A 14,760-nucleotide genomic window follows, 5' to 3' on the forward strand; every position below is an offset into this window, starting at 1 on the left:
TTGTTAAGTTAGTAGCACGGTTGTTAAGTGAATCTGGCTTTCCCGTTGACTTTGCTTGGCAGACGGTCGCAAAAGGGGATCATCTGACCCTGTGGGACACTGGGACGGTCATAAATAGGAACCAAAATTTGATCATGTGCCGCTGCAATGGTCGTAAGTGTGAAAACGGTCATAAGGCATTTTCAGTGCCGTTGTAACTTTGAATGGTCACTAAATGAACTGTTGTAAGTCGAGAACTACCTGTATTTCAAGAAATACAATGCAGAGATAGGCTGAGCCCAATATCTGGTTAGCTGCATCCTGCCAGGAGGAGAATTGGAAAATTTATGCTCCAGAGGCCTGTGCTAGAAACCGGGGCAAAACGAAGTGATCTCACATTAACAGCACTTTAGGTGAAGTGAGGGACGAGGTGGCTCAATGGCTAAGACGCTGAGCTTGTGGTTCAGAAAGGTTGGCAGTTCGGCGGTTCGAATCCCTAGTGCTGTGTAACAAAGTGAGCTCCCGTTACTTGTCCCAGCTTCTGCCAACCTAGCAGTTCAAAAGCACGTAAAAATGCAAGTAGAAAAACAGGAACCACCTTTGGTGGGAAGGTAACAGCGTTCCGTGCGCCTTCGGCATTTAGTCATGCCGTCCACATGACCACGGAGATGTCTTCGGACAGCACTGGCTCTTCGGCTTTGAAACGGAGATGAGCACCGCCCCCTAGAGTCGGGAACGACTAGCACATATCTGCGAGTGGAAACTTTACCCTTACCTTTTAGGTGAAGTGGAGCACACGATGGATCACTAAATATCTATGTCCCACTGCTCCCTTGGGGGTCTCAGAAGTGCTAACAAGTGACTCTTTCTGTTGGATTTGACCTCTGATCTCAATGCCAAGGCAGTGAACCACAATTCTACATACTAGATCTTTCACTTGTTTTGAAGTGCAATTCGACTCTCCTTGACTCAGCCAAAAATCTTCCTGACATGTTTGGGGTCCCTACGATCAGTTCCCAGCCTGACTCCATCGACTCTCCTGGTTTTTCTGTAGTTACTTGAGTTGCCTACAGCATAATGGGCAAGGGTCTCACCAATCGGACGCTGGCCAGTGGCCTTTGGATGCTGTCTAAATACGACAGCGAGAAAGACTATTTAATTCTGGTAGTGTGAAGGGCAATTGAAGGTTTTCTCCCTCATGGGCAGGTGATCAAATCATAGGGACGCTGAAGAGCTAAATAGTTACCAGTGCTTATTCTGCTGTGCAAGAAGGACTCTAGATCCGTGATTGCGAACCTATGGCACGCCTGGCACACAGAGCTCTCTCTGCGGGCATATCAGCCATCACCCGAGCCCAACTCCACTGCACATGCGCCCGCCACCTCCCACTGGCCATCTGGTCTTCAGCTCTCTGCTGCGCATGGGGCGGATGCGGGGGACGCGCACACACATGTGCGGGGTGCTCACATTGTATTTTGGGGCCGAAAATGGGAAAGGGTGTGTGTGGAGGAGCTCAGGAGAGGGTTGTGCACGCATGCGCAGGGCGCAAGGGGCGCGTGCAATGCATTGTGGGTGCACGCTTTTGGCCCACAATGGCAAAAAGGTTAGCCATCACTGCTATAGATTCTTTCTGTGGCAAATCATGGGGAATTCCTGGTGCATGGAATTAATTGTTGACAATTGGAGAGCCGCCTGTCAACGATGCCTTTTAAGCCGGGGTTCCTCGCTGTGCAAGGTGACTTGAGATCCTGAAGAGAGGTAATTATTTGACTATTGATTCTACGTTCTGCACCACTGGCACCTGTCTCACTTCTCAGGCCCAACGCATGGAGCGAGTCATTTTAAAATCAATCCTTGGTAAACTTTCTAGTTGATTTCTCCTTCATTAGTTGCTGCCAACTCCCTGCTGGCTTAAATAAAAAAGCGCACGAGGAAAAATCGCAAACCCGTTCACAGAGTACAATATCGTATTACAGGTAGTCCTCGGCTTACGACGACAACCGAGCCCTGAATTTCTGTTGTTAAGCGAGACATCGGTAAAGCCGAATTTTGCCCCATTTTATGGAACTTGCTTGCCTCAGTGTTTAAGTGAACCACTGCGGTTGTTAAGTTAGTCACACGGTCGTTAAGTGAATCTGGCTTCCCCATCGATTTTGCTTGTCAAGGAGGTCGCAAAAGGGGATCACGCGATCCCAGGATACTGCAACGGTTGCTAAGCGTGAGTCAGTTGCCAAGGGGCTGGATTTTGATCATGCGACCACAGAGATGCCACACGGTTGTAAGTGTGAAAAGTAGTCATAAGTCACATTTTTCAGTGCCATTGTAACATTGAATGATCACTAAATGAACTGTTTTAAGTCGAGGATTACCTGTATTAGTGCTTTCTCCTTTTCCTTCCACCAGGTCCCCTAATTATTGAGCTGTTATTACCTTCTTTTTAAAAATAATGTTGTATTTATTCTGAGGTAAACCTCTTGAAATGTGTTGAAGCGAAGGTGTCATTAAAACATTAACGTATCTGACTGTCTTTGAACTGGTTCTTAGGGCTGTGTAAGGAACAATGTGTTCTGACTGAGGCTTCTCAAGAGCATGAAACAAACTCCTGGTCCCAACGAAAAACCCTTTTATTAATTGACTGTGAATTCTGCTCATTCACATCCACAAAGTCTTTCAAGGGAGGATTTACAGTTACAGACCTTATCTGGCTTGGAGAGCTGCCAGGCCGATATCTGCAGGAATCTCAGAGAGTCACGAACCAATTAAGCGACCTAATTGTCTCCTGCAAACTCCACTCCCTTTTTGCTCCTCTTTTATTTCCTCTGGGAGGGGCCATTCACTGTCCACCTGTGGCCTTACTCCCAAGTCAACCCTTGTTCCTTAGCTGTTCCCTTCGTCTGGCAACTCTGTGCATGCACACATTGGGAACAGGCTCCAGCTGTTCATCTGCCTCACTGATGTCTGACTCCGAAGGCAGCTGATAACTGGCATACAACTCTGGCCTCTTCTCTGCCTCCGACACAGAGCCCTCATCAGAGCCTTCCCCAGACTTCAGGACTGGCCCATGTTCCTCCTCAACCTCCTCACTGTCCGAATCTGCTGCACAGCTCCGCTAGCCGCTGGCGGCCACAACACAATGGGTGATGACAAAGACATGTGTTCTCTCATGCAAACTTCCCTTCTTGTACCATATCCATTATCGGACGTTGGCGATTATGTTAGCGATCCTATTTTTATCAACAGCCACATGAAAAAATGCTGCTGAGTTTTGTCCAAAGCAGTAACTTAGGTTTTGAAGCCCTGATGTTCTTCTTCTGCCTGGATCTCGTTTCCCTTCAATCTTTCCTTGGAAGATTAAGTGAAGGATGCCGTATTTTCCAGGTGTTGCTTCACATGTCCAAAATATTCTGTCGCTTTTTAATAATTTTGACGATTTCCCTTGGCTTTCCCAGGTGGCTTATCACCTCCTCATTTCCGATTTTGTCAACCCAATTTATACGTAGCAGCTGCCTGTAAAACCAGATTTCAAATGTTTCTAGTCCCTTCAAGTGGCTTTCTGTCAGAGACCAACTCTCCACTCCGTAGAGTACGTTAGAAAAGATGTAGCATCTTCCCTGTTCGCTGGCAGAACAATAAATATGAAAGAAGCCAATGCTTTGCCTTGAATTGAGATTCACTTTATTGAGCTCAAATTTCCAAAATGCCGCTTACATAAATCTCTATTTTCAATACTCGCAAAAGGTGCCTGCCATAGACAGCACAACCAAAACAGAACATCTGGAAATAAAAAAATAATTTGCATACAAATATAAAGAGATTTGTCAGTAGGCAAAATATATATATATATAGATCAGCTTTATTAGGAAAGGCTTCAAGGAATGGGAATAGATTTGTGCAAACAGGCATCAGATGGAGACTACATAAACACCCAGATTAAGGCTTAAAAAGTCCAGAATAGGATCAGGTCTAAGGCTTTCTTTTTTTATTCAGAGCTGTAGAAAGAAATTCAGGGTAAACACTTTCCCCAAATTCTACTTCCAGGGGGACTGCCTGTGGAGAAACAGGTACCGTATTTTTTGGATTATAAAACACACCAGAGTATAAGACGCACCATGACTTTGAAGAGGTAAATTTAAACACAAAAGTTTTTGCGCTGCAGGCCTCCAAAACCCTCTGCACGCTTCATTTTTTGCAAAAAAAGGGGGGGCATGCAGAGCTTTGGGAGGCTTGTAGAGTGCTCATGGGGGCTGGGGGGACAAAAACGGCCCGGTGTTTGCTCATTTTTGCCCTCCCCAGCCCCCAGGAGCACTCTGCAAGCCTCCCAAACCCTCTGCATCTCCATTTTTGCAAAGGGGGTGGGGTTTCGGTAGGCCAAAAATGCTGTATTCAGTGTGTAAGACGCACCCAGGTTTTCACCCTCTTTCTTGGGGGGGGAGGTGCGTCATATACTCCGAAAAATATGGTAGTTCTTGATTTACAACTGGTTGTTTAGTGACTTAAAAATTATGATGGACATACTCTGGAATACTTAGGACCCAGATTTGAAGTTTGTCTGGTCCAGTGTATGAAATCCTCTTACTTTTGCTACCAGTTTGCAACGAAGAGCACACACACAAACAGACTGGTTTGCTCGCATGCGGCACTTCTGCGCTTCTGCCCATGCGCAGAACCTCTGCACATGCACAGAGCGTCCATTATAACATCTGAGCAAGTGGGTGGAGCGTCCTCCCGCTGCCACCACTACCAGTTTGCCTGAACTGGGTCGAACCAGCAGAATACCACCTCTGGTTCTGGTCACATAACTTTGGGCGCTTTATAAGTGTTTGCAACATCCATGTGAACACACTTTACGAAAACCAGCGCTTAACTTTCAGTTTTTGCCAAACTATGCTCATCGCAAAGCCTGGGTTTGCTTCACGACTGCTGCAAAAAAAAAGATTGCAAAATCTTTTTTTTGCAAACATTTCTGACTATAATGGATAGGCTCCATTAGGGCCGACTAGCAAGGACGATCTGTAAACATTAAGGAATCTGACCTGGAAAAGCTTCCTGAATTAAATTAGCAAGGTCTTTTGGCTATTCCAAAGATAACAAAAAATAAAAAAGCAAGAGGAATTTTAGTTCAGAAGCAGTTTGGAGCAGCCATGGAAAGGTGGGGGGAGTTAGATTGCGAAAGCCTCTGGAGCACAATTATCCCAGTCCAGGTCTAAGAAGAAACTTATGAAAGGCGTTCTAGCACTTAATTCCTAGCACCAGCAACACAGAAGAGGCCTGAATTCAGGCCTCTTCTGTCCCCTAGAATCCTCTTGGATCTACTTCTCTATATAAAAAAACTGGAAGGTTACCACTAGTAGCACTTAAGTGTTAGCCTTAGCACTTAGACACATATTTTACAATCCAAACCATTCTCTCTTCAATATTAAAACATTCTCTTCCTAAAGGATACTTCAAAGTGGCATTCTAGATACTTTGAATTAATGCTCTCTATACTTCAGAGAATGTTGGTTGCCTACGTAAAAACCCTGTAAATGTTATATATACCTATCTGTTCACAGTTTAATCATTACAGTGTCATTGACTTACCTGTAAGCATTTCTATATCAAAAGCATAATCACTATGGAGTAAAACTGAGATGAATCTCCATTTAGGCATGGTGTGTACAAGGAATTATCCACCCGCTTTCCAGAACATGCTGTGGTGGTTGAACTTCTACCTTCTAATGAGCCTCGGTGACACAGTGCTTAGAATGCAGTACTGCTGCCTGCAGTTTGGCAGTTCAAATCTCACCAGGTATCAAGGTTGACTCAGCCTTCCATCCTTCCGAGGTGGGTAAAATGAGGACCCAACATTGTTGGGGGCAATAGGCTGACTCTGTAAAACCGCTTAGAGAGGGCCGTAAAGCACTGTGAAGCGGTATATAAGTCTAAGTGCTATTGCTACTGCTATTCTATGAGCCTTCATTTCAAATTTCCCCACATTTTCCCTTGTGCCTTTCAGTTATGTTCCCTTCATGCTCAGAGGAAATGTTGGATTTCCAACACATCTCAAAGAGACCAGGTTGGGGAAGGCTGTTTTAGCAGAAGCGGCTCCAAAACAAAATTAATCCCACTTCTAGGGAGTTAAGAGCAAGGAGGGGGAACAGGCAGCATGTTCCTGTGATCAGAAAGGAGTAAATATCTACAACTGAAGACCAGAGACATTTGGAGAAGCTGAAAGAATTGCAGCAGACTCCATGCACCGGTGGCAGAATCACCTGGGATGGAATGATGCCAAGAGATGGGGTCAGCATGCTTAGCCTGTAGGACTAGCAACCCCAAAACTAGTACTGCCCATCAAAGCATGTGGTTACTAGCAGCAAGACTGTGGGTTCAGGCCCCACATAGGCCTTTGGACAATCCCTCTTGGGAAATCACATCCTAGGTCTAAAGCCCATCGTCTGCATATAGATACTATCCTACCATGTCCAGTTAAAAAAATTTTTTTCAAGGAGTCCATCTCACACTAGAGAGCAAGCTCATAGTTAGAAAACACCACCAGATAGATGAACAGTCCTGGCTACCCGGTCAAAAGCCACAAGTTTATGTTAATGGATGTTCTGCCCCTTTAAAGAAAAAAAAATCTTGTTCTCTCTCTAATTCAGCTCTTCAAATCAGGTAGGAGAATTTTAGTGACTTTCCCTTTCCACTGGCCAGGCTTTCCAATGTGACATCTTACAATGGTCCTTTGAGGACTTCCTTCCTTCCTTCCTTCCTTCCTTCCTTCCTTCCTTCCTTCCTTCCTTCCTTCCTTCCTTCCTTCCTTCCTTCCTTCCTCACCCAATGTTAGATTTTGCTCTCCTGCTCATCCCATCCTCTCTTTTTAACTTCACTCTCCAATAAGGTAAAATACCACCATTTGCCAGCAGAGGGCAGCCAAAACACCAAGAACTGCTCCCATAAATGGCCGCCTTATGGTCCTACCCACACAATGACCAACGAGATTGTTGAGATCCACCACCAGATGGTGGCAGAAGGAGCAACAGCCGTATCATCAGCATCAGCAGCGTCTGCCACCATCCTAGAATCATCTGGAGGTGTGGTTACGGTCTTGCCAGGAAGGACAGGAGGCATTACTTCAACTTGGCATCGGTATTTCTCCCCAAGAAGGTTGGTGACCACCAGTTCCGCCTGCTGTGAGCAGCAATCTGAGGTGTAAGTGACTACTTCCACCAGCCCGTGGGCTTGGTGAGGAAGCACCAGACCATTTTCCACCTGCACGGAGTGAATACCGGCTTTGTCCCAGATCTGCAAGGTGGCTGTCCATCTTTGGCTGTGACAAGGGGACTGTGGTGGACCACAGGAATTCTCTGAAGATGTAACATTGCATACTGGGGATGAGATGGTCTCCACCTATGATTAAAGAACAAAAGGGACAAGTTGCAATAGATCAGGGGCGTCAAACTCAAGGCCCGAGGGATGCTTAGATCTGGCCTGTGGGGCTAACCTGGGAATAGCAAAGGCGGTCGTGGATAAACCCCCCCCCCTTCCATTTTCGCTGGCAGAGACCTAGTAAAGCAAACTAAAAACCAAACAAAAGGAGAAATGTTTCCCCTTTTCCATTTGAGCATGGAAAAAGAGACAGGAAAGGAGAAAGGGAAAGAGGAAAGAAAAAGAAGAAAAGATGGGAAGAGATCAGGAGCAGAAAAATAAGGAAAGAGGGAAAGGAAGAAGAAATTAGAATCAAGAGGGAAGGAAAAACAAGAAAAGGATGGATGGAATGGAGGGAGGAGATTATAATGAGAGTGAGGGAGGGTCTGAAGGAAATACTGCCTTAGCACTTGTCCACCACAGATGCCAACATGAGTGATGCTGAACTGGCCATGTCCCCTGGCCACACCCATCCCAGCCCCACAAGGTTAAACACAATCCTGATGCGGCCTTCAATGAAACCGAGTTTGACACCCCTGCGACTGGCAAGTGTTCATGAATAGTCAATTGATTTAAGTATTGTAGTCTTAAATAATACACCTGGGAAAAGCAGATGCAGGTTTATTGCATCATTCGAAGCCAGGTGCCCATATGATTAAAAAAAACATTGCTACTTTACAGCATTGCTTAAGAATGCATGCAGCCCAGTGAGGTATCCTGTGAATTCCCCTAGGCTCCAAATCCTAGATGTTTATAAAAAGTGAGCAGATGTTCATCAACCTTTCCCAACTTGTTGCCCTCCAGATGTAGTGGGTTCTAGTTCCAGAAGAACCCCTTGTGTGTTTAATTCAAGACGTCAAGAAGGATCCACTCACTTAGAGTGGGACCCACCACTTAATTCATTTAGCTAGCTGCGAGAGTCAAGAAACACCCAAACGGCACAGATCAAGCATGTCCTAACAAGATGGATATTCTCCATCTCTTTTCTGATGTTGCCAAAGGCAGCAGATTCTGAGAACAGGCAAACATCTCACTGTCCTTAAGAACAGAGCTAAACTTCTATAGCAGACTCTATAATCTTCGCTGCTCAAGGCAGAGTACTACATGAAAAGGCTCTCCTATCTGATCCCATCAAATTGTTTTCGGTAGAAATGAAGGACCTCTCTCAAACCATCCAAGTAGCTCTCGTCTTCAACGTGGCGTGACTCACCGGAGGTTGAGGCATCACCAGAAGATCGATATGGGCAAAATCGGGATCTGCAGAGGAGTTGAGAGAGCTGGCCTGCAAGGTTATCGTAATCAGTGACCCAGGTAGAGCAGAATCAGGAATATTCAGGAATATCTGCCCTGTCCCTGTTTGGTTGAAGCCTAATTGTAGTCTGTAAGAAAGACAAGTTGAAAATGACAATCCTGTTTACATTAAAAACAGGGGAGGTAACTTGATTGGACCTAATGCTGGCTGCCTCCACAGACCACCTGAAACATTCCCCCAAACCTTCTGTATCTGCAAATGATTGAATCTGGAGACACCTGCCTGAAAAGCAACAGTAGTAACTGTGAAAGGGATCTTGGAGTCCTAGTGGACAACCATTTAAATATGAGCCAGCCGTGTGCAGCAGCTGCCAAAAAAGCCCACACAGTTCTAGGCTGCATAAACAGAGGGATAGAATCAAGATCATGTGAAGTGTTAATACCACTTTATAATGCCTTGGTAAGGCCAGACTTGGAATACTGCATTCAGTTTTGGTCGCCACGATGTAGAAAATAAGTGGAGACTCTAGAAAGAGTGCAGAGAAGAGCAACAAAGAGGATTAGGGGACCGGAGGATAAAACATATAAAGAACTCATTGCTGGAATTGGATATCTCTAGAAAACAAGGACTAGGGGTGACATGATAGCAGTGTTCCAATACTTAAGGGACTGCCACAAAGAAGAGAGAGTCAAGCTATTCTCTTCATAATAGAAGACTGCTATCATGTCTCCCCTAATCCTTCTTTTCATTAAACTAGACCCAATTCCAGCAACCGTTCTTCATATGTATTATTAGTTCCACCAAGGAAATGCAGATAGAGTTTTGCAGATACTTCTATTTTATTCTTGTCTACAGAGTAATTTTGAAACATAAACGGTTTTGACTCTAGGCACGCAAGCAGGAAATACTGCATATCAAGCCTCGACATAAGCAAAATACCTTCTAATGTTGCTTAGCGTGAACACTTAGAAAAATTACCTGGCATTAGAGATGTCGGCTGGAATCCGGGGAAGGCTGATCACTTTTAGTCCATAATATTTAGGTGTACCTGGATTTGTGACCTTCCAGGAGATGGAAACATGTCTTCCTGGGAACACGGGAGTCTCCCTGCTCAGCTGGAACAAATCAGGGTTTAAGTTACAGAACTAAGTTAGAGAGAGACTGTAGGAAATTAGCACCCACCCCTCTCCTAGAAAAATGAAATATTTTAGGAAATATTAAAAGGGCAGAATATTTCCCCTAAAAGGGAGGCAGAAACTCAGCCTCTCCCACCTTTGTCAATGGTTTATTAAGGCCTGAGCCAGCCTATTCTACATAACAAAGATCTACCTCCTTCAAGCAGAGCCATAATAGGAATCCCAAAGCCATTTCATTACATCATCACCCAGCAAGGCTCAACCAAAGCTGGGACTCAGGACAAGCTATAGACGTGCCCCTGCATGGCCCCATGGGAGTCTGATAACCAATCAGAATACAAGCTCAAATTCAAAAACCCAAAGAGGGCATAAAACTTGGCGCTCTCAGCATCTCCTCCCTTTCTCCCCCAGGACTTCAAGCCATGTGATCTTATTCATCAATAAACCTTCTTTCCAATCAACTTCCATGAATCCAATGTTGTTTTCCCCATTTGGAACTGAACCCAGATGGACATTTCTTCCAACAAGACACCACAAAAGGAATTGCCATGAAAAGATAATTCCTTAAGTATCTGCTGATAGATTTGTTAGCAGGTCAGTTTCAAAACATAAGAGATCTCAGATGAACATTAAATTAGCTAGGAAGGCCGATCAGGGACCGATTTGAGGGAGGAGATTTAAAAACTCATATTAGATGGTAGGAGAAAAATATTCGCCCAGTCCTGAAGAGGAAATACCTCAAAAAGTGGAGAAAGGGAAAAGCAGCATGAAAAACACAGAAAGTCATGTCAGAGGTTCTGTACTGAGAAGGGACAGAATTGGAGAGCAAAAAGGCAAAAACTGACATGATTGTTTAAATATATTTCTCTTGTCCTTTGTTAAGGAGCTGCTTTTTTATTTGTGGCAATCATGTGGGGTCAGTAGCATTTGCTGGTAGAAGAAACATATCTAGAAAAAGTTGTTAGGAATATAATCTAATGGTTGGGTTGGCAATATATAAATCATGTAACAATGCTATATCTGTTTCTTTAAATCATACTGTAAAATGTGATTGGTTGCTATTTTCCTCAATCGGTCATAAGAGAGAGCCAGAATGACAGTTAGCGCTCTGTTTGCTAGATGCTGGGCTGATCTGATCTGAGTGTTTTGGAAGCTGGCTGTTAGAAAGTGCCGTGAGCTATTGTAAGTTTTGCAACTGCTAGCAAACTTTGATTTCTGAACTGATTATATGATACTGGACTATGTTATTTGGATTATCCCTTAACTGAAAGACGTTAATGACTGACTGTCTTATCCGCGTATGACTTGGACTGTTTGATGGACTCTGATATACCTCTATTTCCAGAAAGTAAAAGCCTATTTAAACTGCATTGTCTCTGTATGCTGATTTGTGTGTTCTCCAACACAACTCTCACAACGCTTCTCTGAAAGCACTCGCCCTCCCAACGGGGAGCTTACCTAACAAAAGTCATTTTGAAACTCCCCACCACTTCCAAGGGACTGAAAAAGGTAAAGGTCCCCTTTGCCATATGTGCTAGTCGTTCCCAACTCTAGGGGGTGGTGCTCATCTCCATTTTAAAGCTAAGGAGCCAGCGCTGTCGCAGGACGTCTCCGTGGTCATGTGGCCAGCATGACTAAATGCCAAAGATGCATGGAACACTGTTACCTTCCCACCAAAGATGGTCCCCATTTTTCTTTTTTTTTCTCCTTAAAGTTTGTTTGTTTGTTTGTTTGTTTATTAATACAGCTTTACACATATTATAGAAACAAAGTGTTGATCAGATCTTCCCTTTTACATCCTCTCATTTACATAATCCATTTTACATCATAACTTGGTTTTCACTTTCAGCCAAATTATTTTCTTCCATCATTTTCCATTTTTTGTACTCATTTTTTTCTTACTACATAAACAATATCTTCAATTGCCCCCTCAAAAATTGCACTAAATTATCGTATCATATTTCTCTATTGGTCTATTTTACTATAAACAATATATATCTTCTAGTTACGTTCTGACATAGAGAGCATTTCTTTCAATTTTTTTCTACAATTAACAATGTATTATACTTTCTTTATTTCTTAATTAGTTGCATAACAATACCAATCATGCTACTATTCCCCTTAATCTACAAATACAACCCTTTCCCCCCTTCTTCCTCTTTTATCCATCTTCTCTTGGGCTCTCACGAATTCTACTTTTAATCATTTTTCTTCTTCTCCCCCTATCTCCTAACTCCCCCCCCCTCTGTTTTTATGGTTGTAGTATCTTTTCTTCAGTGTTTTCGTTCTTATTATTCTGGTCTCTTTCCCCAAGGTTTTCCCTATTTTCCTCCCCTTCTTACTATCTTGTGGTTTCTTTTTGGGGGGCTATCTTCCCCTTTGTCTGCTTTTACTTTGTAACTATAAATCCCAGTAAAATCATCTGTCTGCATTTTATTTTACAATTTTCTTTCTTTCTAAGGTGGTCCCTATTTTTCTACTTGCATTTTTACATGCTTTCGAACTGCTAGGTTGGCAGAAGCTGGGACAAGTAACGGGAGCTCAGTCCATTAAGTGGCACTAGGGATTCGAACCTCCAAACGGCTGGCCTTTCTGATCGACAAGCTCAGCATCTTAGCCACTAAGTCACCGCGTCCCTCTTCTAAAGGACTGACTTAATTTAGTTCTTCAACTCTGTCTCCATTCTGACGGGTTTGGGTGCCAAAGATTTGCTACAAGGAAATTATTCATACATAGCCACATGGGATAGAAAACGTGGGTGTATGTGTTTGTGTGTGTTTGTGTATTCCTTGATTTATGACCTTAATTGAGTCTGCAATTATGGTTGAAAATCAAGACAATTTTTAAGTGGGGCATCAAATGACCATGCCCAATTTTACAACTTTTTTGTAACAATCATTAAGCAAACACTTCAGTTGTAATGTTATTCCATTGTTAGCTATGAAGCATTTTTTGCTGGAAACTGGAAGTAAACACCAGTTTCTGGAAAAAAAGTCATAAATTCCAGTCAAGTAACTGCGGGATGCTGCACATGGCCATAAGTGTGGGCACCCAAAATGCAGTCATGTAACCACTGGGGAGCATGGCCATTGGAACTCTGAACTCCTTTGGTGGTGGTGGGGTGTCCATCATAACTTCTTTAAGTCCTACGTCAAGGGCTATACATCTACACACACACCTATTAAAAATGTTAACTTCCAAGGAACAGAATGCCTATAGTACAACAACGGCAGGAGAAAGGAGAAACCTGTAAAATACAGCTGTAAAATACAGGTAGGCACTCCAAATCTTCCACCTCTAACTTTCATCTTACCTCTAGGAGGGATCCTGTGACAGTTGCAACTTGAGGAGCAGATCTCTCCAACTTCTGGCCCTCACCGTCCATTCCATGTACCACGATGGAAAAGCTGTTGGTGGTTAATAGAGTCGGAGGCAGCTTGGCCACAAACAGGTCCATCCGACCGTCTCTTCTCTGTAGTTTTAACTCCCCAAGGCTGCCTGTTCTTGCTTCTAAGTTCACCGACTGTAGCTGAACAGAGCCTGACTTGGTCTGGTTCAGACCAATTGCCATGACAACCAGGTAGATAGGCAAACCTGTTGGGAAGCAAATGATAATTGTACCAGGCATCCAATCTCTAAAGGACCTGGTGTGGCCTGGTTCCTTTCATCCTCAACCAAGGAACGTGTGTGTGTTTGTGTGCGTGTGTGTATAGATAGTTTTAAGGAACAACTGGATGTCATCTTGCAGGATCCAATCTGTGTCGGTCACTAGGGCCAGAGGTTTTGTTTTTGAGCTTTTGGACTTGTGCTGGAACCCATCTATAACACAGGATCTTATTTTTGGGGAAGCACAGGTACTTGCATCGTTAAACATATGCTCTGAGAATTTCTATGGAGGAGCTATCTCGACTCTCATTCTCCCAAACAATCTAAACTTTGCTGTCTCTTGGTCCTCTGGAATGCAGGTCCTCCCTCCTGGGAATCCAAATTTCATTCTACCACAATCAGCTATGATTGCCAAATATGTAAGGGAAGCAGTGGTCAAATTCAAAACTTTTTACTACCAGTTCTGTGGGTGTGGCTTGGTGGGCGTGGCAGGGGAAGGATACTGCAAAATCTCCATTCCCACCCCACTCCAGAGGTGGCATTTGCCGGTACTCCAAACTACTCAAATTTTCTGCTACTGGTTCTCCGAACTACTCAATTTTTTCACTATCAGTTCTCCAAACTACTCGAAATTTCTGCGGCCGGTTCTCTGAACTACTCAATTTTTCCGCTACCAGTTCTCCAAACTACTCAAAATTTCTGCTACCGGTTCTCTGAACTACTCAAATTTTCCACTGCCGGTTCTCCAAACTACTCAAATTTTCCGCTACCGGTTCTCCAAACTACTCAAAATTTCTGCTATCGGTTCTCCAAACTACTCAAAATTTCTGCTACTGGTTCTCCAAACTACTCAAATTTTCCACTGCCGGTTCTCCAAACTACTCAAAATTTCTGCTACCGATTCTCCGAACTACTCAAATTTTCCACTACCGGTTCTCCAAACTACTCAAAATTTCTGCTACCGGTTCTCTGAACTACTCAAATTTTCCACTGCCGGTTCTCCAAACTACTCAAAATTTCTGCTACCGGTTCTCCGAACTACTCAAATTTTCCGCTACCGTTTCTCCAAACTACTCAAAATTTCTGCTACCAGTTCTCCAAACTACTCAAATTTTCTGCTACCAGTTCTCCAAACTACTCAAAATTTCTGCTGCCGGTTCTCCAAACTACTCAAAATTTCTGCTACCGGTTCTCCGAACTACTCAATTTTTCCACTGCCAGTTCTCCAAACTACTCAAAAGTTCAGCTACCAGTTCTCCAAACTACTCAAAATTTCTGCTGCCGGTTCTCCGAACTTCTCAAAATTTCTGCTACCAGTTATCCAAACTATTCAAAATTTCTGCTGCTCGTTCTCCAAACTACTCAAAATTTCTGCTGCCGGTT

The 14,760-nt window shown here is 43.7% G+C and overlaps 1 protein-coding gene across 4 annotated transcripts in view; it reads right to left on the reverse strand.

The window, feature by feature from the left end:
- Nucleotides 1-3,637: 3,637 nt before the first annotated feature.
- The window catches only part of VWA7 (von Willebrand factor A domain containing 7), a 46,010-nt gene continuing 34,887 nt past the window's right edge, over nt 3,638-14,760 (reverse strand). For all 4 annotated transcript variants that reach the window (XM_087708503.1, XM_087708502.1, XM_087708504.1 and 1 more), the window contains 4 exons: nt 13,085-13,365; nt 9,614-9,750; nt 8,594-8,762; nt 3,638-7,365 (listed from right to left, as the gene is read on the reverse strand). In XM_087708503.1, coding sequence (XP_087564629.1) covers nt 6,925-7,365; nt 8,594-8,762; nt 9,614-9,750; nt 13,085-13,365 — 1,028 coding nt within the window. In that variant the 3' untranslated portion in view covers nt 3,638-6,924. The remainder of the gene's footprint in view (nt 7,366-8,593; nt 8,763-9,613; nt 9,751-13,084; nt 13,366-14,760) is intronic.

Source organism: Thamnophis sirtalis, unplaced genomic scaffold, assembly GCF_051295495.1.
Source record: "Thamnophis sirtalis isolate CommonGarterSnake01/CBP01778 unplaced genomic scaffold, rThaSir2_p1.2 scaffold_3, whole genome shotgun sequence".
Classification (NCBI taxonomy): Eukaryota; Metazoa; Chordata; class Lepidosauria; order Squamata; family Natricidae; genus Thamnophis; species Thamnophis sirtalis.